The sequence below is a fragment of the Cololabis saira genome, chromosome 12 (genome assembly GCF_033807715.1).
Source record: "Cololabis saira isolate AMF1-May2022 chromosome 12, fColSai1.1, whole genome shotgun sequence".
NCBI classification, from domain to species: domain Eukaryota; kingdom Metazoa; phylum Chordata; class Actinopteri; order Beloniformes; family Belonidae; genus Cololabis; species Cololabis saira.
In genome coordinates this window covers 44,550,456-44,577,554 of record NC_084598.1, presented here as the reverse complement: position 1 = coordinate 44,577,554, position 27,099 = coordinate 44,550,456, and the positions used below count along the sequence as shown (strand labels likewise).

At 42.7% G+C, this 27,099-nt stretch overlaps 1 protein-coding gene across 2 annotated transcripts in view; it reads right to left on the bottom strand.

Moving 5' to 3' along the window:
* The window catches only part of arfgef2 (ADP-ribosylation factor guanine nucleotide-exchange factor 2 (brefeldin A-inhibited)), a 36,272-nt gene extending 9,756 nt beyond the window's left edge, over positions 1-26,516 (bottom strand). For both annotated transcript variants that reach the window (XM_061736866.1, XM_061736864.1), the window contains exons 1-23: positions 26,420-26,516; positions 26,362-26,380; positions 24,319-24,443; positions 24,078-24,211; positions 20,497-20,731; positions 19,435-19,534; positions 18,398-18,537; positions 16,830-16,938; positions 16,551-16,734; positions 15,674-15,785; positions 13,452-13,657; positions 13,284-13,368; positions 11,634-11,805; positions 11,369-11,520; positions 9,881-10,009; positions 8,833-8,991; positions 7,328-7,475; positions 3,943-4,039; positions 3,818-3,858; positions 3,154-3,323; positions 2,881-3,032; positions 1,446-1,618; positions 442-602 (exon numbers count right to left, since the gene is read on the bottom strand). In XM_061736866.1, coding sequence (XP_061592850.1) covers positions 442-602; positions 1,446-1,618; positions 2,881-3,032; positions 3,154-3,323; positions 3,818-3,858; positions 3,943-4,039; positions 7,328-7,475; positions 8,833-8,991; positions 9,881-10,009; positions 11,369-11,520; positions 11,634-11,805; positions 13,284-13,368; positions 13,452-13,657; positions 15,674-15,785; positions 16,551-16,734; positions 16,830-16,938; positions 18,398-18,537; positions 19,435-19,534; positions 20,497-20,731; positions 24,078-24,211; positions 24,319-24,360 — 2,901 coding nt within the window. In that variant the 5' untranslated portion in view covers positions 24,361-24,443; positions 26,362-26,380; positions 26,420-26,516. The remainder of the gene's footprint in view (positions 1-441; positions 603-1,445; positions 1,619-2,880; positions 3,033-3,153; positions 3,324-3,817; positions 3,859-3,942; positions 4,040-7,327; positions 7,476-8,832; positions 8,992-9,880; positions 10,010-11,368; positions 11,521-11,633; positions 11,806-13,283; positions 13,369-13,451; positions 13,658-15,673; positions 15,786-16,550; positions 16,735-16,829; positions 16,939-18,397; positions 18,538-19,434; positions 19,535-20,496; positions 20,732-24,077; positions 24,212-24,318; positions 24,444-26,361; positions 26,381-26,419) is intronic.
* Positions 26,517-27,099: the final 583 nt, after the last annotated feature.

Here is a 27,099-nt window from a genome sequence, read left to right as displayed (position 1 = left end):
CCTTTTATTATTTTAATATTGCTGATCATGGCTTAGAGTTTAAGAAAACTCAAATATCCTATCTCAAAAAATTAGAATATTCTGGGAATCTTAATCTTAAACTGTAAACCATAATCAGCTATATTAAAATAATAAAAGGCTTGCAATATTTCAGTTGATTTGTAATGAATCCAGAATGTATGACATTTTTGTTTTTTTAATTGCATTACAGAAAATAAAGAATTTTATCACAATATTCTAATTTTCTGAGACAGTCCTGTAATTGCTCTTTAACTAAACGAAAATATATTTTATCCGATTACTTGATTAATTGATGGAATTTTCAGTAGAATACTCAATTACTAAAATATTGGATAGCTGCAGCCCTAGTCTGACCCTAAACCCGCTGGAACGGCTCGACGCCGGCCGGGCGGGTCGGTGCCGGCCCGGCGGCTCACCCACCTGCGGCCGGTCCGACACGTATCTGGCGCAGTGGCGGATCAGCCGGATAGCTTCCATGCTGGTGTCGGGAAACGCCGCGTTGCACACGAACTCCGACAGGCACTTCACCGCGTCCTGGAAGGAGTCGATGGCGGCGCCGAAGTGTTGCTGGAAGGTGTTCACTGCAGGACAGGAAAGGTTTGATTTGATACCATTCCGATATTGATCTGGGTTAGTGTTATTAAAACTGTTTTTTCAGCTGTTGCATGAATTATATGACTGTAGTTCTGCAACATATTAATACTAGTATTATATTGAGATTCAACAGCAAGTATTGCAGCTAATGATGCTGTAAGGACCAATCAGCTCCCAGAATGCTGATAGAACTGAAACAGAAACAGGGCAGCAATTTACGGAAGAGTATCAGGGCCAGGCAGGAGAAAAAATATTTGAGAGGGGAAGATTTTTTTTTTATTGTGCACTGTTGAGAAAAAAGTCGAAATGTCGAGATTAATGTTGAAATACAATTTCAAGAAGGAAGTCGAAATTTCGAGAATAAAGTCGAAATTTCAACTCAAATTTTCTCGACATTTTCACCTTTTTGCTCGACATTTCAACTATTTTCTTGAAGTGCACAATGAAAAAAAAAATCTTCCTCCTGGAAAATATTTTTATTTTTCTCCTGCCTGGCCCTAATACTCTTCCGTAGCAAACAGGCTTTTTTCGGTTTTTAATTTTTGAGAATTTGGTTTTTAGCATTTTATGCAAATGTAACCCCAAGACAGTATATAAAGTAATGAAATATAGACAATTTATGCAATTATAACTGAAAACTTTAAAAACATATTTAAAGGCAAAAACATGGCACCAGTTATTCTCGTGTCCAACAAATCATTCCTTTTTTGGGCATAAACAAAAAAATACCAAAAGTTGTAATGTAATGATGAAAAAAAAAAATCAATCGTTAGATATACGAATCGATTTTTAGGAATAAATATGAGAATCTAGAACCTAGTCCCACTCACTGACGATGTGTCCCGTGGTCTGGAAGGCCAGCTCCACGATGGTCTCGTCGTGGTCTCCAGCCGCCTGGTGGAACACGGAGAAGATGTTCTTCCAGCCGGAGCGGATGTTGGCGGCCTGGGAGTTCACCATCTGGGCCACGCAGCGGATCACCATGTCCCTGATGGTGGGGGACCTGCAGGGGGGGGAGAACGAGGATTTTAATATGTGTACTTGCCGATACCGAGTACCGATACGATACTAAACATGCAGTGAATTGGAAGACAGATTTTATTTGCAACATAAGGAAGCCTTCTTCTTCCGGCTCTCGACGAAGGCGGACGCTTTTTCTGCTCTTTCCCTTATCTGCCTGCCCTGCTACTGCTTGTTGTCTCGTCTTCAGAGTCTCTTCTTTTTCACATCCTCCGAAACTCTACAATCATGGAATTGATTAACTGGTCTCTCAGCACAATTGACCAAATTTTTGCAACCAGAAGACAGGGGGTAAGGGAGCCCTCCTGCCCCAATGGGACATTTCTTTCTGGATATACAATGGATTCTTACAAATACTGGAAACCGTTGTGTCTCAAAATTCTGTCTGTCGAGGATGTTGAAGACGCCTTCATAATTGGATTTATGATAGCAGGATTTCCCCTGATCATCCTCCTGATCGGAGGAGGGGGGTTCCTGGTGTATCGACAAACGCGTAAGACGTCGACAGCTGTTTTGGCTCTTTCAGAGCTGCCGGACGTGGCTGAAGGGTCAAGCAAGGTGATCAACGCTCTGACTTTAACATTTGGGGAGCAAAGCCGTAAGCTGGATGTGATTCTCGAACAGAATCGCAGGCTAGTGGAGGTGTTCGAGCTCATTGGCAAGATGGAAAAGACCTTGGAGAAGTTGGAAGCTCAGCTTGGCGGGAAGTGATCACAAATTCGTCTGATTGGAGTCGCCATTGATGAACCAGAGACTGAAGGCAGACGGAAAATTACTGAGGCTGCCTGTTTTTCAATATAATTGTTGATCCTATATTCTGGCCTTGACAGGGCGGTCTTAGGCCGATCGCTCCAGTCACAATCTTCCTGGTGGAATGTAAACAAGATGACTCTGCCCCCACTAACCCTCCCCTCTCCCACGAACACCTGTGGATCCCTCTCAGAACTGTACGAGCCGCCTGATAACATCAAGGACATTTGGCTGAGAGCAGCTCTGGGCGAAGTTCACGGACTTATCGCGTCACAGACACTTACTGAAAAACACACACACTTCCCTCAACTTCATCGCCTTCCTTGGCTCCTCCCTCTTATCAGCCCCCCCCCCCCCCCCCCCCCAACAGTCTCCGGGTTTCGAGCGCCACGACGGCCCCCCCCCCCCCAAAGTCGACAAACTAATAACAATACCATCTATATAACTTAAGGACGGGTATTTCCCACTATTTCAAACCAAAAGCACCGTCCTCACCTGTTCTTCTTCATGATGTGCTCGAACGGCCGCAGGAAATCCTTCTGGAAGCGGAAGTTGGCGAGCTCGCCCTTCTCCAGGAACTTCATGGACAGCTGCCGCAGCGAGTCCACGGCGAAGATGGCCACGTCCTCGTTGGGGCTGCAGCCCACCTGTTGGAGACCCGGGTCAGTCAGAACCAGAAATCCAGAGGCCCCGCCCCCTGGGAGCTGACCACGCCCCCTCCTGAGGCCCCACCCCAGAGGCCACGCCCCCTGAGACCCACGCCCCCACCTTGTTGAAGTGGTCTCCGATGACCTGCCAGATCCGGGACCACTGCAGGCGGATCCGGTTCATGTTGTAGTAGGAAATCTCCACGATCTTCTGCAGGCTGAACATCCGGGCCTGGTGGGCCGACGCCAGCTCGTCCATGGAGACGGCGCACAGCCAGCGCACAAAGTCCACTGGAACAGCAGGAAGTGATTCATGAATGTTTATTGTTTCAGTAAATTTGTAACCGAAAGGGTGCAGGTAGAAGCGAGGCTTATATACACTTACCCCTTTTATTGGTACCTTACATTAGTTACAGCAAATACAAAAGAGCAAAGCTCAAGACTTTGAAATGAATTATCAATAAACCCAAATATCCTATCATAGCAAAATAAAGAAAGGCATAGAGCTCAAAACCTCAAAATAACTTACATTTCCCATCATAACAAAAATAAAAAGTAGTGCATTGCGCAAAACCCAAAATATAACAGTACAGAAGTTGACAAACTTAATTTTTCATACCATAACGAGAGATTAGGTAATTTTTATAGTCTTTTAAGGCTGAATAGTGTCCAACATGATGTGATATTTACAGTTGTTCCAGACGTTCTCCCCTCTGACAGACACAGTGATTTTTTACTTTTACTTTTTAAGTTAGCGGGTTAGCGGCGCCGGGGGAAGTCCTTACCGATGGCGTTCCCGTCCAGACGGGTCGACCCGGTGAAGATCCTGCAGACACAGAAGGAAAAACCTGTTAGACTCTGAAGGAACCGGGTCCGAGGAACTTGAAGAACCTGAAGAACCGGGCCTCACCTGTCCACCGCCACCACCACGCTCTGGGAGCTGGTCTCCCCCACAGACTCCTGGATGTGGGCCATCTGTCTCCGGTCCGGACCGCCCACCAGGGTTCCTGAACACAAACACCTTCAGGGTTCTGGTTCACCGGACCTACCGGGCCTCTAGACCAGAGGCTTCAGAGGTATGGTTTTTCCGGCTTTGTAATAAATTGGCTCAGAGACTATCTTTATAATAGGGAACAGTTTGTTTCCATTAATGGTGTCGATTCTGACAGGGCAAAGCTAAATTGTGGGGTTCCTCAGGGCTCTATACTTGGTCCCCTTTTATTTTTGATATATATCAATGATTTCGCTTGGGTATCTCCTAGACTATTTTCAATTCTGTTTGCTGATGACACCAACATTAAAATGTCACATGAGAATTTTGAAGTATTAATTTGGGAAGCAAATGAAGGTCTATCTTGTGTCTCTGATTGGTTCCAGACAAATAAGCTGTCATTGAATGTAAAAAAATCGAATTTCATCTTGTTTTGTAAAAATGGCAGGAGGTATTCGAATGAAGATGCAAATCTTTTTATCAATGACACAAAAATCAACCAAGTTTCTTCGACAAAGTTTTTAGGTATCATAGTTGATGATAAATTAAACTGGAAAGAACAGATTGATCATGTTTGTAAAAAAGCAATGAAGTCTCTAGGTATTATTAGGAAGGTGTGTACATTGTTAAATAGAAGTTGTTTCTTAATTCTGTATTATAGTTTAATTTTTCCTTACATATCGTACTGTAATATAATATGGGCTAGCACCTATTCATCCAATCTTCAAAAAATAATTTTACTTCAAAAAAGATTTGTTAGACTGGCTACCTTTTCGGATCGATTAGAACCATCTGCTCCTCTCTTCAAGAAGCTAAACATTTTGTCTGTCTCTGAGGTGAATTCCTTGCAGATATGTTTGTTTGTGTACAAATGTATTTACAACTGTCACAACCTTCCAATTGGTTTTAAGTGTTTTTTTTCTTTGAATTCCGATATTCATTCATATCCCACTCGGCAAGCCAAGAACCTGCACATACCGTATAGTCGTACTTCTCTTAGGCAGTTCTCAATAAGACATCGAGGGTCCATTCTTTGGAATGCTACTGATCCTTGGCTAAAAACATCACCATCTCTGCTAGCTTTCAAAACAAACTACAAAAAAATGCTTTTGCAGTAGAATAATGTAAGGTCACTCAATCATATTAAGTTCAATAAGAGGTTATTATTATATGTATTGTAATAATCTGTACTGTGTGTATGTACTGGTATATTTGCATCTAAACATGTGAATCTACAACTGGTATTTTGATGTGTGTTCTTTTGGGAGAAGTTCTCGATAAGCCTTCTGGCTTCCAACTTCTCCTGCACAATATTAACATGTATGTATCTTTTTGTTTTTAACTTGTATGTGCGAATAAATAAAACAAAAACAAACAAACCAGAGTAAAGATGCACCGATCGATCGGCAGCCTATCGGTACCGGCCGATAATGCCCCTATCGGTTTTGATTGGAGTTCTCAAAATAATAGTTCAAAGCCGATCTAATGATGTTTACAAAAACACCCCGCCGCCGACTCTAATGTGTTGTTGTTGTGTTGTAAACATAACTAAACACAAAATTCCCTGGAAATTTTGAAGTGCCACGGGGCTACTGCCGGATGATTGCGATTTTGATGACATTCCCTATATCAAAACATTCAAAAGTTATTGCAGAAAATAGGTACTATCACATATCGACCAATCAGAAGAAGGGGCGGGGCTAAGGCGTCTCCATTTTACAGGTTAAAGTATATGAAGTCTTTAGTGACTGAGTCATGTGACCAGTTCTGGGTGAATGAGTCAGCAGCTGACTTATGGTTGCTACGGCAACAAGAACCTCCACTTAAGAACCTTCCGGTTTGGCTGTGAGAAAAACCCAGATTTTGGCTTCTGACAAGGTCTCAAATCACTCTGATTTGTGATCAAACCGTAGCTCGTAGCCAAAAAACGAAAACATTGTGAGAGACACAGAAGCCGTCAGATTCTGACAATCTTAATTTTATTCAGATATTCCTTAAAATGAGTGAGTAAGCTCAGTGCGAAGACAGAGTGAGATTCTTTTGAAGAAAACGTTTGATTATATTACAGCCAATTGGGACTTAGACAGGTATTGGCGCCGCTCTAGCCCCCCCGTTTAAATTTTGTGCATACCCCGCCTGTCAAAGTCACATTTTATGAATCCCAACACCTATGTCTACGTTCTGACCAAAAATTATTTGTCTCCTTTTTACGGTTTGGCCGTGAGCTCGAGTTACAAATAAAAATTCAGGTTATTTTTTACTGTTTCTCACACTCTACCAACCGACATTCCACACTCTAGATTTGACGAAAAAGTGATTTTCAGTCCTCACTTGTGTGCTCATATTTTGAAAAGTGTACATCTTAGGAAAAAACTGTTTGGTGTTTTGGAGAGAAGAGAAGTTTTCCTCCTTTTTGAAGTTTGAATGACATTTCTACATGCAGGTATGAGAAAGCTAGGCGACTCAGAAAAAAGGTGAACTTTTTTGTACCTCCTCCCATCCACAGTGTGACATTCCGCGCCACACACATACATGGGAAAATCTCCCCATTAGTTTGGAAATGTTTTTTGCACTTCGTGCGAAAACTATTTGTGTGATCGCTCTGAAAATTCAGAGGACTGTAGTTAAATTCAGGGCCTACAACTTTCTAAATCGGTTCAGAATTTTTTGAGTAACAGTGTGCGAGTGGTGAGGCCCCAAATTTCTCCCAATGCGTTCCGGATGGCCCAAAAAGCGCATGCATTCGCACGTTACGCGGAAACGTGGGGACAAATCGCTAATAAAAGTCATACCACTCAATTCCCGATTAGGGCGCACGTTTCTACGTTTTTACTTTTCGCGTTTTCTCAAAGCTGCGGGAATAGTTACGCGCCGAAGTTTATACGAAATAAATAATAAGCCTGAGCAATAATAAGATAAGACTCCTCCTCCATTGCTATGGCATAGCTATGGAGGAGGAGTGCCTCTGGTGCAGCCGTGGCACTAATTATTACCACAAGAAAGCTGAAACTAATAAGCTACATGAGTCTAAGTCGTCTCTAAGAGTCTCTAGAGTGAAATATTGCACATCAGCCTGCAATAAAACAATTCATGATACTTTCTCATCTCCTCATTTTGATACCTAACAATACAATGTCAGTGTTGTACATGAGACAACAATATTGAAGAATTTATGGATTTCACGCTGTGATCCGTGATCGGCAGATACTGATTTTGGTGATCGGCCTTCAAAATCCTGATCTGTGCATCTCTGGACCAGAGTTCTGGTTCTGGGAGACCTCTGGTTCTGGTTCCCCGGACCTACCGAGCCCCAGGGGCATGAACTCCTCGGACCCGGGCGGGAGGCCCCGGATCCCCACGTCCCGGTCCCGGACCCCCCCAGAGATGTAGCGGGTCTTCACCCCGGTTCCGATCAGCTGGGCCAGTTCCAGCTGGCTGATGCATCTCAGGATCTACGACACGAGAGAGAAATTATGACTAAATATCGTCATCAACTAACCTTTATCACCTGAGGAAAACGAGACGAGACGAAAATGCAGGTCATGTGACGATAACGATAATAAAATATAAAATGCAATATCGTAGAGGAATAAAAACCAGACTAAAATGTAGATTACAAAATAAAAACTCTGCTAAAATGTGTCTTCATCTTCGTTGACCAAAACCAGACGAAATGTTCTACCAAAGATCCTTAATGTCCATGTTTTCAGTAGTTTCTCTGGTTTAGTCTTTAAACCAGTTTAGTCTTTAGATCTTTGGATACACTTTCCTACATAGACGTGGAAAAGAAAACCGAATGTATCGTCGAAATAGAAAATACAGAATAGTATTAGGGCCAGGCAGGAGAAAAATAAAAATAATATTTTAGAGGAGGAAGATTTTTTTTTCATTATGCACTTCGAGAAAAAAAGTCAAAATTTCGTGAATAAAGTTGAAATGTTGAGAAAAAAGGCGAAATTTCGACTTTGCATAATTAATTTATTCTTGAAATTGTATTTCAACATTAATCTCAAGTGCACAATAAAAAAAAAAAAATCTTCCTCCTCTAAAATATTTTTTCTCCTGCCTGGCCCTAATACTGTTCTGTAAGAAAAACATGGGGAGAAATGCGGAAAAATAAATATGTTGTAAACTCAAACGAGAGTCTTCTGTATCTGGAATTAATGTATTCTTGAGTCTATAAGGAAACAATAATATAATAATAAGATAACCTTGTTTGAATTGTAAAATGGGTTTGGATAAATACAATCTTTGACTAAAACTAGACTAAAATGGACAATTCTGACTAAAATGAGACTAAAATGCTCAGACTTTTAGTGACTGAAACTTGACACGACTAAAAGGAGAATGAACGTGACTAAAACTAATAAAAACTAAAATGATAGCTGGACCGGAAGACTAGACTAGACTAGAACTGAACCAACACTAGTCCCCGGTCCTCCAGAACCAGGACCAGCCCCCACCTGGTGCCAGGAGTTGCCCAGGTAGTTCCTGGTTCTCACCTCGTGCCAGGAGTTCCCCAGGTAGTTCCTGGTTCTCACCTCGTGCCAGGAGTTCCCAGGTAGTTCCTGGTTCTCACCTCGTGCCAGGAGTTTCCAGGTAGTTCCTGGTTCTCACCTCGTGCCAGGAGTTCCCCAGGTAGTTCCTGGTTCTCACCTGGTGCCAGGAGTTCCCCAGGTAGTTCCTGGTTCTCACCTCGTGCCAGGAGTTTCCAGGTAGTTCCTGGTTCTCACCTCGTGCCAGGAGTTTCCAGGTAGTTCCTGGTTCTCACCTCGTGCCAGGAGTTCCCAGGTAGTTCCTGGTTCTCACCTCGTGCCAGGAGTTCCCCAGGTAGTTCCCGTCGGTGTGGGCCACGGTGATCAGGGTCTTGATGGTGTCGATGTTCTTCTGCTTCATCTCCGTGATGCTGGAACTGGCCGTCAGCAGGGTGAACCGGGCCAGAGCCTGCACGTAGGCGTCCCGCTCCAGCTGGGGAGACAGAGACCGGTTAGGGATCTTTTATACCCAAATATACCTGTTGATATGAACCTCATTACCTTTATTTAGTACCACCTGACTTAATAATAATTATATCATAATCATTATTTATTAGGGGTGTAACGATACACAAACATCTCGGTTCGGTTCATTTTCGGTTAAGTAAGGAGAATAAAAATGAATTTTTGGAAACTGTTTTGTTTTTTATAAAAATGAAACATAAAAAAAATAAAAAATAATAATAATATATATATACAATTTTTTATATTTATTATTTGTATATATATATATATATATATATATATATATATATATATATATATATATTTTTTTTTTTTTTTTACAGTACAGACCAAAAGTTTGGACACACTTCCCCATCTGTTTGAATGAGAAGGTGTGTCCAAACTTTTGGTCTGTACTATACATATATATATTTACACACATATACATGTATATAATATATGCATATATAAATATGGAATATACATACATATATAATAAATATATATATATACACACACACACACATATAATATATATATATATATATATATATATATATATATATACATATACATACACACACACACATATAAATATACATATATATATATACACACATATACATATACATATATATATATATATATATATATATATACATACACACACACACATATAAATATACATATATATATATACACACATATACATATACATATATATATATATATATATATATATATATATATATATATATATATATATATATATATGTACACATACATACAAGGCACGGTTCCATGACTCACGGCACTGCATTACCCTGTGACCCCCCTCACCCCCCCCGAGCAGTTAAACCCTGACGTAGGAGCCGGACCTGCATGCTGAAGATGCTGGCGATCCTGATGGCGCAGCGGATTCCCTCCAGACACAGAGACGCCACCTCGGGGTCGTCACAGTCCTGCAGGCCCACGCTGAAGGCTGCTAGCAGGGGCGTCCACGCTAGCTGTGGAGGACAGGTTCAATTACACAACATTGAAATAGAGATCACTGAAACAAGCAGCTGCTGAGACTGATTGTCTGACCTGCTGGAAATGGAAACATAGTTGGTTTTGACTGTTGTTGAATGTACTTTTTCTTTCTTCTTTCTATATTAGATCAATTGTGAAGTTCTAGACTGCAAATGAGATGAAATTGTGGGCTGCTTTTCAGACTTTAGATGCCCTCAGATGAACTCTTAACTGTCCAGTGGTTTGTTTTGTGTTCTGTTCTCCTTTTGCTGTCTTCGTTTTGTGGAATGTCTCTGCTTATTTTTGCAGAGTATTTTTAATTTGATATTCTTTTTGTCTAGTGGAAATGTATTTGGTTTGCTTTTATTATGTTATGTTTTAGTACTGTATTTTAAAATGTTGGCGGACCCCAGGAAGAATAGCTGCAGTCGTGCTGTAGCTAATGGGGATTTAATTAAACAATTAAAACACCCAGAGGGCTAGGGCCGACCAGTCCAGGGGGGACCGGCGAGTCCCCACCCACTGTGGGGGGGGGTCGTACCCAGTACTCGAGTTGTAAAAAGAAATCAGGGGGGATGGTGGATTTGATCATAAGGGGACAGATAATTTGTGCTGATTACAAATAATATAATATATTACAAATAATAGCAGTGACCAAAACACCTGCAGAAATACTGCAGGAATGACATAGCAGCAGTTAAATGCAGCCTTCTGTAAGCTTTAAATATCCACTGGGCTTACATCAAATACATCAAAACACAAGAATAAAAAACACTTTTCTGAACTTATCAATATGACTCTGTCCTTCACAGGATAAGTAACATGGATCACTGCAAAAACTCACAATCTTAACAAGAATGTTTGTCTTATTTCTAGTTAAAATGTCTCATTTTAGTTAAAAGAATCTCATTACACTTAAAACAAGACTCATCACTGGAAAAAACAACAATTTTCACCTGTTTCAAGTAGATTTTCACTTGAAGTAAGTAGAAAAATCTGCCAGTGGAACAAGATTTTTTTGCTTGGAAGATAAATCTTGTCCCACTGGCAGATTTTTCTACTTATTTCAAGTGAAAATTTACTTGAAACAGGTGAAAACTGTCAAATAAGTTATTTTTCTGGTGTTATTTTTCTGGTGATGACTCTAAATGTTGAAATAGCAGTAAAACCACATTCATTGATGAAATGACATGAGGGATGGAAAGGAGGGATGGCAGTTTTACAGGGGGGATGATTTGGACCGTTTTTATTTCAGGGGGGATGATTTGGACCGTTTTTATTTCAGGGGGGATGATTTGGACCGTTTTTATTTCTCATCCCCCCTCATCCCCCCACAACTCCAGTACTGGTCCTACCTTGAACATGGGCCTGACGTGCTCCAGGTGGGTGGCGCTGAAGAACGGAGCCTGGGCGTGGCTCACCGCCTCCATCAGGGCCTTGGCCGTCTTGGCCATCTGCTCCATCTCCATGTTGTAGAGCAGCCGTCGCTGCTTCTCGCTGGCCACGCCTGCAGGACGACGGCACGATGGTCAGGTTAACACGGTGGTCAGGTTTACACCGACACGGTGGTTAACGCCGACATTCCCGTGCTGCCGCCACGGCGCTGGCCCAGCTACTCACTCTGCTTGCTGGACTTGGGCGTGACGGAGAACTCGCGGCTCTCCTTCATGGCGATCTTCTTGCCGGCGATCTCGTCGTAGATGGAGGACAGGTATTCCTCCGGCAGGTCCTTGCTGTCGTTGATGCCGCGGTTCATCTTGATGTACTGCTCCTTCGTCATCTTGTTCTTCACCTGCAGAACCGGAGCCATAAACGCTTGATTCACTGAGACGGAAATCAATATCAGCACATGAGCTCACCGCTGAGCTGAGGTTTATTTACTACCAAATCCATCACTCCTTTCCCACCTTTCCTTCTTTTTGTTTTTAACTGTATGTTTTAAATTAGGCCTGTGTTGAAAAAAAAAATCGATTTTCCGATTCTAAATCAATTCTCATATTAATTCCTAAAAATAGATTCATATGTCTAAAGATTTTTCATCATTACATTAGAACTTTTGGTATTTTTTTGTTTATGCCTAAAAAGGAATGTTTTTTTGGACACCAGAATAACTGGTGACATGTTTTTGCCTTTAAATATGTTTAAAGGTATGAAAGCATTAAAGTTTTCAGTTATAATTACATACATTGTCTATATTTAATTACTTTATATACTGTCTTGGGGTTACATTTGCATAAAATGCTAAAAAACAAATTCTCAAAAATTAAAAACCAAAATAGACATAGATAGATAATAAAAACGGAATGTGGGAAAAAATAAAACCGATTTCATCGTCTCTGTTTCCTCCCTGGATCTGTTTGGTAATTCTGACCCACGATGTTTCTGTTTCAGTTCTATCAGCATTCTGGGAGCTGATTGGTCCTTACAGCATCATTAGCTGCAATACTTGCTGTTTAATCTCAGTATAATACTAGTATTAATACGTTGCAGAACTACAGTCATATAATTCATGCAACAGCTCAAAAACAGTTTTAATAAAACTAACCCAAATCAATATTGGAGGCTCATTTCTTTCTTTCTTTCTTTCTTTCTTTCTTTCTTTCTTGGCTCATTTCTTTCTTTCTTTCTTTCTTTCTTTCTTTCTTTCTTTCTTGGCTCATTTCTTTCTTTCTTTCTTTCTTTCTTTCTTTCTTTCTTTCTTTCTTTCTTTCTTTCTTTCTTTCTTTCTTTCTTTCTTTCTTTCTTTCTGGCTCATTTCTTTCTTTCTTTCTTTCTTTCTTTCTTGGCTCATTTCTTTCTTTCTTTCTTTCTTTCTTTCTTTCTTTCTTTCTTTCTTTCTTTCTTTCTTTCTTTCTTTCTTTCTTTCTTTCTTTCTTTCTTTCTTTCTTTCTTTCTTTCTTTCTTTCTTTCTTTCTGGCTCATATATTTCTTTCTTTCTTCCTTCCTACAAAAAGCGGAATTTATCGTTTTTACCGTGAGATACAAATTCTTACCGTGGGGAATTGTTTTGACGGTTTATCGTGAACGGTAAAATATCTCCCATTCCTAATGTCCAGTCCTGTTTTTAATGTATTGTTTTTAATGTGGACCCCAGTAGGACTAGCTGTGTTTAAGGGCAGAGCTAATGGGGATCCTGACAAATAAACAAATTCAACCCCGAGTTCGTCTTCAGCGCCGCTGGCGTCGCTCTCGGGGGTCACGGGGTAACCGGGGTCACCTGGGTCACCTGGGTCACCTGGGTCACCGGGGTAACCGGGTGACGGGTCTCACCTGGGGGCTGTGCAGGTCGGTGGTCAGCATGATGATGGAGTACGCCAGCACGTAGGCCGTGTCTGCGCTGGCGAACAGCGTCTGCCTGCAGGGACACCATCACAGTCACGATCTCGCCTCCTCCTCCTCCTCCTCCTCCTCCTCCAGAACAAAGATGGCGGCTCTCACCCCTGGTTGCACTCCAGGTAGCGGGCGGCGAACTTCTCCATGAGCCGGTCGATCTTCTGGGCCTCGCCCGGCAGCCGGAACCCCTCCAGGAACGCCCGCAGGGCGGACACGAAGTCCCGGCCGCAGAAGTCCAGCTGGTCCACGTAGCCGTACATCACCTCCCGGTTGAACTTGCTGTTCTCGCCCAGGAACTCGCCCACCTGCGTCTGTGGAGGGAGGCGGGGTCAGCGGGGTCAGCGGGACCGATTACCAGATTACTTCTGTAATCCTGTATTTGACCCGGTCTTTGTACGTTTTGACCGTATAGAAACATAATTCTTGCCGTTGTAAGAATGAGATGAACCTGCTGGATCTACTGCCCTTACTTGTGCTTTTTATTATTTTACCTCTTTTCTTATCATTTTATTTCATTGTATTTGTAATTAACTTTTTTTCCTTTTTTTTTGTCTGCATATATTTTAATGGTTAATACCATGTTGGTAAAAGCCTAAGGACTGTCTCAGAAAATTTGAATATTGTGAGAAAGTTCTTTATTTTCTGTAATGCAATTACAAAAACAAACATGTCATACGTTCTGGATTCATTACAAATCAACTGAAATATTGCAAGCCTTTTATTATTTTAATATTGCTGATCATGGCTTACAGTTTAAGATTAAGATTCCCAGAATATTCTAATTTTTTGAGATAGGATATTTGCCTCAGAAAAAATTAAGCTAACAGAGATGCTAACAGAGATGCTAACAGAGATGCTAACAGAGATGCTATGCTATAATGCTTTGGGGGAAACCCCAATTATGTCACAAAAAAATATCGATATATATCGAGTATCGACATTCAGCTAGAAAATATCGAGATATGACTTTTGGTCCATATCACCCAGCCCTAATGCCGGTAACTACTGGCATTATTGTTGTTGGTTTATGGTTATCCGTGGTTTTAAATACCGCGCCTCATCATCCTGTCCCAGTGCACGTGGTCACGAGGGCGTAGCTATCCTGCGGGCCACGTGTAGGTTTGGAACACAGATGATCGGAAGATTTGTATCACGTGTTCATTGTTTTTGTTTTCCTCCATACAGTTAACGTTTTATTCTTGTTGTTTTTCTTTATGGTTAGTGTTTTATGTTTTTAATGTAGTCGCCATCAGAATTTACTTGAGGGTTTCGCTTTTTCCACCTGCTTGACACCTGGATGTGAATAAATTCTGATTGATTTTAATGAGAGAAGTTGTTTGTGTTGTTTTGCACATATTTTGTCACAATGGCTTGTTTGACAGAGCTAGTGCCGGACTGGTAATTGACTTCAACGGTTATTCTGTAGTGATATTAGTAAAATGTACTACTCTGCAGAATAATATCTATTTTTGAGACTGATTTGCTGCTACAGTTATCATTTTCCTGGTTAAGGCCCAGGTGGTGCCCCTGCAAGAATCTATGTAATTACATGGTAAATACCTGGTTGTTTAAACTAAACATTACTAGGTAATTACAAAGACATTAGATGGGAACTATGAGGGAAATTACAGGTATTTACTAGGTTAATATTGGTAACTACCAGTCAATTTACCATGTAATTACTCTGAAATTACATGAATTATTTCTAAGTAAGTACCAGGTAATTACTAAGTATTTTTCTGCAAACTACCAGGAAATTATAACCTATATTTGAGGTAGTTACCAGCTAATTACACTTCAATGACCATGTAGTTACCTTGTATTTACTATACATTTCATGGATAACTACCGGGTATTTACCCATTCATTATTGATTTATGTATTATCAATGGATTGGTGCATGTACCCCCGAGGGTGTAAATGACTCTATTGACCTTGTAATTAACCTGATAGTTACCATGTTTTACCTGGCAATTGGCAGGTACTTACCTTGTAGTTACTTGCCCAGTAATTCTATTTCCTAAGTATTTACCCAATAAGTACAGACATTTTTACCTGGAGTTTACTCAGTAATTGAAGTGAAACTGGACTGTAAAAGAAAGCGTGTGTTGTTTCCATAATATTACCTGGTACTTCCTCATTAAGTACAGAAATAATTACCTGATATTTACCCATTAATTAAAGTGAAACTGGACTGTAAAAGAAAGCGTTTGATAAGTAATCTACCTTATTAATTATTAATAATTGTCGAATAAAATTATTAATAAATCTTGATAACTGAACAGCGCAACCGCTGTGGCACAACAATATATACAGGCAGGACTCACCGTGTCCAGCCGGTCCTCCTGCTGCAGGAACTGTGCAATGTCCTCGGCCGTGGTTCCCAGCATGCCCTGGTCCTGCAGGTACTGGATCCCTCGCTTGGGCTTCTTGTTGAAGCTGCAGAGAGACAGAGGGAGGGAGGGACGGTCAGCCAGGGGTCAAGGGTCAACGGGGAGACAGACGGAGGGTAGGGCTGGGCGATATATCGAGATTTTAATATATATCGATATATTTTCAAACGCGATGGTACGAGACAATATCGTTTATATCGATTTAAAAAAAAAAAAAAAAAAAATATGATTTTTATATAGCTTATTTTGTGACAAATTGACTTGAATGTTTTATTTGAGATTTGCACAAATGTTTTGTTATTTGCACAACTGTCAACCTCAGTGGAAAAGTCTGCCTGTTACTGTCTACATTGTATTAATTACAGTGTATTTTAATTTAATTGTTATGCAGGAAAGGGATATTTGTTTTATTTTATTCAAGAAGCATTTTTATTCTATATATGCAGGCAGTTTATTTTTATTTCATTTGTTTTATACATGTTGATATTGTGCAGACCTCTGTTAATAAAGGAACCTGTGTGACATTTGGCACGAGGTTTGTATTAAAACTGACTGTTTTTTTAAGGGTTTGCCTCAGAAAAAAATGATGCTAACAGAGATGCTAACAGAGATGCTAACAGAGATGCTAACAGAGATGCTATGCTATAATGCTATGTCACAGAAAAAATATCGATATATATCGAGTATCAACATTCAGCTAAAAAATATGGAGATATGACTTTTGGTCCATATCGCCCAGCCCTAACGGAGGGTCAGCCAGGGGTCAAGGGTCAACAGGGAGACGGAGAGACGAGGAGACGAGGAGACCCACAGTTCGATGCCGTGCTCGATGATGTCCTTCTGCTGCTTGATGACCTCGTACTGCTCCGGGTGGTCGGCCTGCGTCGCCGCCGCCGACAGGGTGGAGTCCAGCGAGCTGGCGCTGTCCCGCCGCCCGGCCAGCTGCTCCGGAAGCTTCAGCTCCCCGGCCTCGCCGTCCGACGGGTGCTCCTGGCCTGCAGACGAGGGACCAGTTAGACCCGGTTAGAACCGGTCAGAACCTCACTGAGCCTGCGGTCAGGTGACCAGCAGCCAATCAGAGAGCACGTACCCAGGTTGGCCTGCAGGTTGGGGTTGACGTACATGTCCTTGCTCCACTCCACCATGCACTTCAGGATGGACACCAGGCACTCCAGACCCTTCTTACGCAGACTCAGCTCCTGCAGGGACAAGACCACCGGGTTACGGAAACGCCCACACTGAATTTAGTCCCAGAGTTTTAATCCACTAAATTCTTTGGAAAAATCTAGTGCTGTGAGGCGATTAAAAAAATGTATCTAATTAATTACAGGATTTATAATTAATTAATCTAATTAATCACATTTTATTCTCATATCTGCTAAAGGTCCCTAAATAAAGAATTTGAATTCTAAGACATTGCAAAATTGCAGTGCATGACTAATCAATTGAATACACTAAGAAGAGAAGATTTGAAATCCACATTTTTATTGGTGAAGTGTTTCATAAATGAAATTCAAAAGAAAAAGCTCAAGCACATCAGCAAACCAATTAGTCCAGGTGCATTATTCAAAAATGCAATACAAATACAGATAAATAAATAAAATTCAGAAATAAAATAAGGCTGAGTCTCAAATAGGCCCTTAAGCAGACTCTCCATTCAAAATGAGTCACAATCAGCAGCAACCCACTTTGCCATTGAGTTTGAACTTGCCATTCAAAGGCCCTAGCAAAGATTTACTCGCCTCGCGTCACTCAATGGGCCAAATGTAAAATGCTCGCGCATTTTGCCACTCATAACTAATTGCATTCATTTTCAGAATGCTTAAATTAGCAGTGTAATTAAATAATCTAATGAAGGCACTAAACTGACACCCCTAAAAAAAAAAAAATCACACATAATCCAGTAAAATTGCCACACGGAAATCTTCACTGGCCACGGTTACATGATGTTTTTTAATTCAGAATTAATAATTCCGAATTAAACTATTTTCCTTCCAGTTTACATGGAAATAGTAATTCTGAATGGAGGTTTCCATGGAAACACGTTTGCTGGTCTTTCTCCAATTCCTCTCCAGGTCTGGGGGTTGGGAAGGTTCTGATTGGATAGGGGGGGGACCGGAAGTTAAACTACCGGAAGAAAAACTAACTTAGCTGCTACAACTTTGAAAAGCTCACCGTTCTGATGTTTCCTGTTTCCATCTGTTCTTTTAATTATTTCTATTTATTAAATAAATGGTCTCTGCTCTTGACCAGCGTTTACTGCTGCTGCATCTGGAAACTTTGTTAGGAAAACCAGCCCAGTGGAATATAAGATCATGGAGACAGACGGGCGAGGGAACGAGCAGAAAGAAAGACCGGGATTAATTTAAAGAGGAATGAGTTTATACATGATCTGGAATTATTCTATTCAGATTTAAAATCAGAATAAACCAGACACTTACTTCGGAATTAAGTTTAATTCTGAATGGCCATTTTCAATAGGAATTAGGTGTTTACATGGTCATTTTTACTCATTTTAAATCTGATTTAATTTTAATTCTGAATTAAAGAGGAATTAAACTTCCCATGTAAACGCAGCCAGTGTAAATGAGAAACTGTTCTCTTACCTGGTTAAATAAAAGGTTAAATAAGTAAAATAACCCCCCCATGCACTGGTACCTGCAGGGGCGTCATGCCCAGCTCCTGGCCGCTGCGGCCCATGGCGATCTTGGACAGATCGTTGACCAGACGCTCAAAGATGTTGGCGGCGTTCAGGTCGCAGTCGTAGTTGACGTAGATGTCGACCACGCACTGGGCGTCTGTGGGGGGGGGGGGGGGCGACAGGTAGGACAGGTGATCAGTGACCGGACGGGGGGGGCAGGTACAACTAGTACTCGAGTTGAGGGGGGATGAGGGGGGATGGCATCCCCCCCTGAAATAAAAACGGTCCAAATCATCCCCCCTGAAATAAAAACGGTCCAAATCATCCCCCCCTGAAATAAAAACGGTCCAAATCATCCCCCCTGTAAAACTACCATCCCTCCTTTCCATCCCTTATGTCATTTCATCAATGAATGTGGTTTTACTGCTATTTCAACATTTACAGTCATCACCAGAAAAATAACACCAGAAAAATAACTTATTTGACAATTTTCACCTGTTTCAAGTAAATTTTCACTTGAAATAAGTAGAAAAATCTGCCAGTGGGACAAGATTTATCTTCTTATTACAAGCAAATAAATCTTGTTCCACTGGCAGATTTTTCTACTTATTTTAAGTGAAAATCTACTTGAAACAGGTGAAAATTGTTGTTTTTTCCAGTGATGAGTCTTGTTTTAAGTGTAATGAGATTTTTTTTACTAAAATGAGACATTTTAACTAGAAATAAGACAAATATTCTTGTTAAGATTGTGAGTTTTTGCAGTGATCCATGTTACTTATCCTGTGAAGGACAGAGTCATATTGATAAGTTCAGAAAAGTGTTTTTTATTGTTGTGTTTTGATGTATTTGATGTAAGCCCAGTGGATATTTAAAGCTTACAGAAGGCTGCATTTAACTGCTGCTATGTCATTCCTGCAGGATTTCTGCAGCTGTTTTGGTCACTGCTATTATTTGTAATATATTATATTATTTGTAATCAGCACAAATTATCTGTCCCCATATGATAAAATCCACCATCCCCCCTGATTTTCTTTCACAACTCTGTCAGTCCTACCTGCACAGATCCGCGTCAGCGTCTGGATCACCATCCACTTGTGCTCGAAGGAGCTGGTGGACGTTTCCAGGATGGTGAGGAAGATCTCCCTGAAGAAAACCTGGGGGGTTCAGGGGGGGGCACAAACACAAACACAGGCTCTCAGGTAAGGCGGCCGGGCACGGTTCAGGATCTATACTCATCACCTGGGCTTTCGTCAATTAAAATTATGACCAAATATCGTCGTCAACGAACATTTATCACCTGAGGGAAACGAGACGAGACGCAACGAAAATACTGGTCATGTGACGATAACGATGATTAAATATATCATGCAATATCGTAGAGGAATAAAAACCAGACTAAAATTTAGATTACAAAATAAAAACTCGAAACTCTTCTAAAAAAGAAGAAGAAACCATCTTTGGATCCACTTTTGTAGCCCAGCCTCTATAATGATACCCTTTAATATAAGAACTGTCCCTTTAAAATAGTTTATTTCATTTGCACAGTAAACTAGTCATTAAAATCCTTAAAACAATTCATTTTATTTGGAAATAAATAAATCATTCATTTTAATTTATAAGCACTAAAAACTATGTTTAACTAAAAATATAATTCGGAGTACATGTCATTCAGATCATTTATAAATGAATGCATCTGTTAAAACTTTTAAAAAACTTCGGCTGGGTAAGAGAAATAAATGATCTTCGGAACAAAGTTATATTGATTCTATATAATACCTACATAGACGTGGAAAAGAAAACCCAATGTGTCGTGGAAAAAGAAAAAGACGGGGAGAAATGTGGAAAAATACATATGTTGTAAACTCAAATGAGTCTTCTGTATCTGGAATGAATGTATTCTTGAGTCTATAAGGTAACAATAATATAATAATAAGATAACCTTGTTTGAATTGCAAAATGGGTTTGGATAAATACAATCTTTGACTAAAACTAGACTAAAATGGACAATTCTGACTAAAATGAGACTAAAATGCTCAGACTTTCAGTCGACTGAAACTTGACTAAAAGTAGAATGAACGTGACTAAAACTAATAAAAACTTAGATGACAGCTCGTACCTCGATCTGCATCTTCAGGTGCACCTTGAAGTGCGACAGCAGCGTGAGGAAGATGGCCAGCGACAGCTCGAACACCTCCGGCACCGACGACACGCCGTTCTTGGACAGCGCCACGCACAGGTACTGCTTGATGGCGTTGACGAACATCTCGTGTGTCCGGAACACGGGCCCGGCGCCCTGCAGCACCGACAGCAGCAGCTGCAGGGACACGATCTTGGAGCGCAGCTCGTGGGACCTGCGGAGACGGGAACGTCGTGAGAGGAAATCCTTCTAACGTTGGACCTGCGGAGAAGGGAACGTCGTGAGGGGAAATCCTTCTAACGTGGGACCTGCGGAGACGGGAACGCCGTGAGAGGAAATCCTTCTAACGTTGGACCTGCGGAGACGGGAACGCCGTGAGAGGAAATCCTAACGTTGGACCTGCGGAGACGGGAACGCCGTGAGAGGAAATCCTTCTAACGTTGGACCTGCAGAGACGGGAACGCCGTGAGGGGAAATCCTTCTAACGTTGGACCTGCAGAGACGGGAACGCCGTGAGAGGAAATCCTTCTAACGTTGGACCTGCAGAGACGGGAACGCCGTGAGGGGAAATCCTTCTAACGTTGGACCTGCAGAGACGGGAACGCCGTGAGGGGAAATCCTTCTAACGTTGGACCTGCAGAGACGGGAACGCCGTGAGAGGAAATCCTTCTAACGTTGGACCTGCAGAGACGGGAACGCCGTGAGAGGAAATCCTTCTAACGTTGGACCTGCAGAGACGGGAACGCCGTGAGGGGAAATCCTTCTAACGTGGGACCTGCAGAGACGGGAACGCCGTGAGAGGAAATCCTAACGTTGGACCTGCGGAGACGGGAACGCCGTGAGAGGAAATCCTTCTAACGTTGGACCTGCGGAGACGGGAACGCCGTGAGAGGAAATCCTTCTAACGTTGGACCTGCAGAGACGGGAACGCCGTGAGAGGAAATCCTTCTAACGTTGGACCTGCAGAGACGGGAACGCCGTGAGAGGAAATCCTTCTAACGTTGGACCTGCAGAGACGGGAACGCCGTGAGAGGAAATCCTTCTAACGTGGGACCTGCAGAGACGGGAACGCCGTGAGAGGAAATCCTTCTAACGTTGGACCTGCAGAGACGGGAACGCCGTGAGAGGAAATCCTTCTAATGTGGGACGTGGAGACGGGAACGCCGTGAGAGGAAATCCTTCTAACGTTGGACCTGCGGAGACGGGAACGCCGTGAGAGGAAATCCTTCTAACGTTGGACGTGGAGACGGGAACGCCGTGAGAGGAAATCCTTCTAACGTTGGACGTGGAGACGGGAACGCCGTGAGAGGAAATCCTTCTAACGTTGGACGTGGAGACGGGAACGCCGTGAGAGGAAATCCTTCTAACGTTGGACCTGCGGAGACGGGAACGCCGTGAGAGGAAATCCTTCTAATGTGGGACGGAGCAAAAACGGCCTCAGAGGCTTTGATGTCTCCACCTGCGTTGCCATGGTTACGTGTTAAATGTTGACAGTTTCCCTCTGAGCCATTTTCTAATGTGGTTTTATTACAAACGACAAACTCAGATGAGATAGATATGTATTCTCACACACACACACACAAATGTGATGTCTTTCTTCCTTTCTACTCCCATAATTCAATGCACCGTTTTCAGCAACAGCAGTTTTTCTAGCTGTAAATTTACCGTTTTACCGTCAAACGTTGGCCAAACCAAACCAAAGCCTGTCAGACACTCCAGTAAAACGTCTGGAAACATCTCAAACTTCTGAAAACCGCTGGAAACGTCTGGAAACATCTCGAAACCTCTGAAAAAGTCTGAAAAACCCTGGAAACATCTACAAACGCCTGAAAACATCTGTAAACGTCTGAAAACGCCTGAAAACATCTGTAAACGTCTGAAAACGCCTGAAAACATCTGTAAACGTCTGAAAACGCCTGAAAACGCCTGAAAACATCTGTAAACGTCTGAAAACGCCTGAAAACGCCTGAAAACATCTGTAAACGTCTGAAAACGCCTGTAAACGTCTGTAAACGTCTGTAAACGTCTGAAAATGCCTGTAAACGTGGTCCGGAAACGTCCGCAAACGTCTGGGCACATCTGAAAACGTTTGAAAACATCTGGAAACGCCTGGAAAACGTCTGGAAACGTCTGAAAAACACCTGGAAAACGTCTGGAAAATGTCTGGAAAATGTCTGGGAAATGCCTGGAAACGTCAGGAAATGCCTGGAAACGCCTGGAAACGTCTGGAAAACGTCTGGAAACGCCTGGAAATTCCTGGAAACCTCTCTACACATCTGAAAACCTTCTGAAAACGTGTGAAAACATCTGGAAATGCCTGGAAACATCTGGAAACGTCTGGAAATGCCTGGACACGTCTGGCTGGCTGTTGACCGGCGCCTCTCTGCCATCGTCAACCGAGCCAGCGTTGAACTACCAACCAGCAGCAGGTCAGCAGGTCTAACGCCGGCAGCGAGGACGTTATTATTTCATCCTGAGGTTCTGGTGAATCTCTCCTGGTGCTGCCCCCGTGTGGCTGAGCTGCTGTTACTACATACAGTGGCTTTAAGGCCTCACGTGGACCTGCAGGTCTGACGGTAATTTATTCTGACGCTCACGAAGGTCCGGCTCGTTTTACTCCGTCTCGTCACGGCGCCCGACTCTGAGGGTCCGGTTACCGTCACCGGAGCCGACGGCGCCGCGACGGGATGGAAAAGTGGACAAAAGCACCGGTGCAGCTCGACCTCGGAGAGACACCGAGACGGAACCAGACACCAGCGAGAGAGACCAGACGTGAGGCCCCGGGGCCCCGGGGCCCTCAGGGAGTAACTACGGTTCTGGTAGGACCCAGAACCACCGGGACAGCTGTAAATGTAGTGTGTTAATATATGTAGATATATAGACGTATATTATGGATATAGATATGTTATATGTAGGTATGTAAATAAATATATGAGCTGTATTATACGTACACTATTTATATATCTATATCTCTATTAACATATACTGATTTATAGTTATATGTAGATATGTCGCTATATAGATTTATAGTAATTTTTATGTATATAATTGGAGGTAAATATATGAACCAATGTGTATATATATAGCATATCTACTCTTATATAGTTATTCAAGTATATTGTTATACCATTGCTGTTTATTGTTCTCTATTATATTGTAGTATTATAGTAAAGTAATGATAATGTAATACTGTACATTATAATTACTTCTATTATTACAAACATACATAGTAACAACTAAATGCTGGATGTTTGTTTTGTTTTCTTTTGTTTGTTTGTTTTTGACTATATTTATATATACATATTATTGAGTTATATTATATCACTGTATAGAACAGTTATTAAAGTAGGTATGTGTGTTTTATAAGTACGTTTATTGAAACTCTTGTTATATGTCACATTCAGGGGTAGGACTGGATAAGTTTTTACTTCAATCCTACTCTGTTTGGAACATGTTGGTGGATCCGTGAGGTGTGCTCTCTTTTTTAACATGCATGTTCGAAATAAAATCTTCAAATCAAATGTAAAAAAAAAAATCAAATCAAAAAACGGAGCTCGTACCTGGGGTCCGGCGGTCCGTCGGCCAGCGGCTTCATGGACAGCTTGCAGAGCGACCGGAACACCAGGAAGGCGTCTTTCTGCAGGACGTGGGAGAACCGGGCCGCGCTGTGGGGCCCCTGGAGGCCCTCGCCGTCCTGAAAGAGACGGGGGGTGAGACGGGACCGGGACGGGACCGGGACAGGAGCCGGAGACTCCGCCCCCCGGGTCGGGAGGCGGTTGCTAGGCAACGGGCGATGCTCACCAGCATGTCGTTGGAGGAGACGGAGGAGCGGTCCTCCACCATGCCGTTCACCTGCTGGACCTCTGTCCTGCTCCGGGGGGGGACGACCTCCGTCTGGTCGGGGGGGCCGGGGGGAGGCTCCACATCTGGATCAGAGACAGGAAGTGGGACTTCTTTTTTTTTTATAGAGGGAATGTGCATGACCTCACAGATGCGACTTCACAGCAGGTTTCGCCCACTGAGTGGCAGAAAGACTGAGTGGCAGCGTAAACTTTCAGTTTGAGCAACTGGAAAAAAAAACATCTAAGGTGGGAAAGAGCTGTTGTGCGATCGACTGTACTCATAGATTTAGCAAGAAATCGGAGCTTAAGAGAGACAAATGGACCACTGGTTCTTGGTAACTGTACCAAATATTAATGTCCATGGACCACTGGTTCTTGGTAACTGTACCAAATATTAATGTCCATGGACCACTGGTTCTTGGTAACTGTACCAAATATGAATCTCCATGGACCACTGGTTCTTGGTAACTGTACCAAATATTAATGTCCATGGACCACTGGTTCTTGGTAACTGTACCAAATATTAATGTCCATGGACCACTGGTTCTTGGGGTAACTGTACCAAATATTAATGTCCATGGACCACTGGTTCTTGGTAACTTTACCAAATATTAATGTCCATGGACCACTGGTTCTTGGGGTAACTGTACCAAATATTAATGTCCATGGACCACTGGTTCTTGGTAACTGTACCAAATATTAATGTCCATGGACCACTGGTTCTTGGTAACTGTACCAAATATTAATGTCCATGGACCACTGGTTCTTGGTAACTTTACCAAATATTAATGTCCATGGACCACTGGTTCTTGGGGTAACCGTACCAAATATTAATGTCCATGGACCACTGGTTCTTGGTAACTGTACCAAATATTAATGTCCATGGACCACTGGTTCTTGGTAACTGTACCAAATATTAATGTCCATGGACCACTGGTTCTTGGTAACTGTACCAAATATTAATGTCCATGGACCACTGGTTCTTGGTAACTGTACCAAATATTAATGTCCATGGACCACTGGTTCTTGGGGTAACTGTACCAAATATTAATGTCCATGGACCACTGGTTCTTGGTAACTTTACCAAATATTAATGTCCATGGACCACTGGTTCTTGGGGTAACTGTACCAAATATTAATGTCCATGGACCACTGGTTCTTGGTAACTGTACCAAATATTAATGTCCATGGACCACTGGTTCTTGGTAACTGTACCAAATATTAATGTCCATGGACCACTGGTTCTTGGGGTAACTGTACCAAATATTAATGTCCATGGACCACTGGTTCTTGGTAACTGTACCAAATATTAATGTCCATGGATCACTGGTTCTTGGGGTAACTGTACCAAATATTAATGTCCATGGACCACTGGTTCTTGGTAACTTTACCAAATATTAATGTCCATGGACCACTGGTTCTTGGGGTAACTGTACCAAATATTAATGTCCATGGACCACTGGTTCTTGGTAACTTTACCAAATATTAATGTCCATGGACCACTGGTTCTTGGTAACTGTACCAAATATTAATGTCCATGGACCACTGGTTCTTGGTAACTGTACCAAATATTAATGTCCATGGACCACTGGTTCTTGGTAACTGTACGGGTCACTGTCAAGTCCAACTGACTCTAATTTAAGCCGATAATCAGCTGTTATCCCGTCTTCTCCACTAGTTGCAGACTTTTTTGCCCCTCAGTGTGAGTAAGGGGGGTGGTCCAGTGGGGAAGTGACGTCAATGCAGACCCTCTGTAAGTGTTTTCCTAACTGCTAAATTAAGGCAGGCCCTATTTCGATAATAAAAACCCAGCCTGACCTTTAGTTTTTTCATTAGGTTCTCTAAAGGAGCCGCTCATCCACCCAGAAACCCAGGTATTTGAAGGATGATACTCTCTCCTGAGGTCTGAAGGCCAACATTTGAGTTCCAGAAAAGATCGGTAAAAAGTATGAAGGACGAAACCGGGAAAAGAGGTTTCAGGAGGACCAACCCGGGGACGTACCTGTAGGCCGGCCGTCTCCGTCTCCTCCGTCTCCTCCGTCTCCGTCTCCTCCGTCTCCATCTCCTCCGTCTCCGTCTCCTCCGGTCGGACTGGAGCTGCTCCCCGGCGTTTCCTCTCCGGTGACGGCGTGAGTCTCCGGACCTTCATCGTCAAAGACAGAGTCTGAAGAAAACAGATTAAAAACCTGTTAAACACTAAAACGTAGGTTTCTCTGAGCTCTGGTTCTGGATCTGAAGAGGCCACACCTCCTGGGGGCGTGGCCTGATCCCGTCCTCCAATCGGGGCGTCGTCTCCGTTGATGGACGGCGTGTCTGCGGCGGCCCGGTCCTGGTCCTGGTCCTGGTCCTGGTCCTGGTCCTGGTCCCGTTCCTGGTCCGGGTCCTGGTCCCGGTCCTGGTCCTGGTTCTGGTCCGGGGGCTCGGTCAGGTCGGGCAGGCTGGCTGCCGGGGACGGGGAACCCTGAGAACCCGGGGGTTCCGGGGTCGCGGTCCGGTCGGACCGGGGGGAACCGGACCTGTGGCTGCCGGGGGCCGGGGACGGGTTCTGGGGGGGGAGACGCAGCCGGTCCTTGTCCTGGTCCTGGTCCTGGGCCTCCAGGGCCTGAAGAGGAGGAGGAGGAAGACGAAGAGTCAACGCAGGAGTCTGGATCTGGGGCCTCATTTATAAAAGAGTGTGTAGGATTCATACTAAAAGTGCACGTAAACCCAAAAGCCGAGAATGGCGGGCGCAAAAAAACAT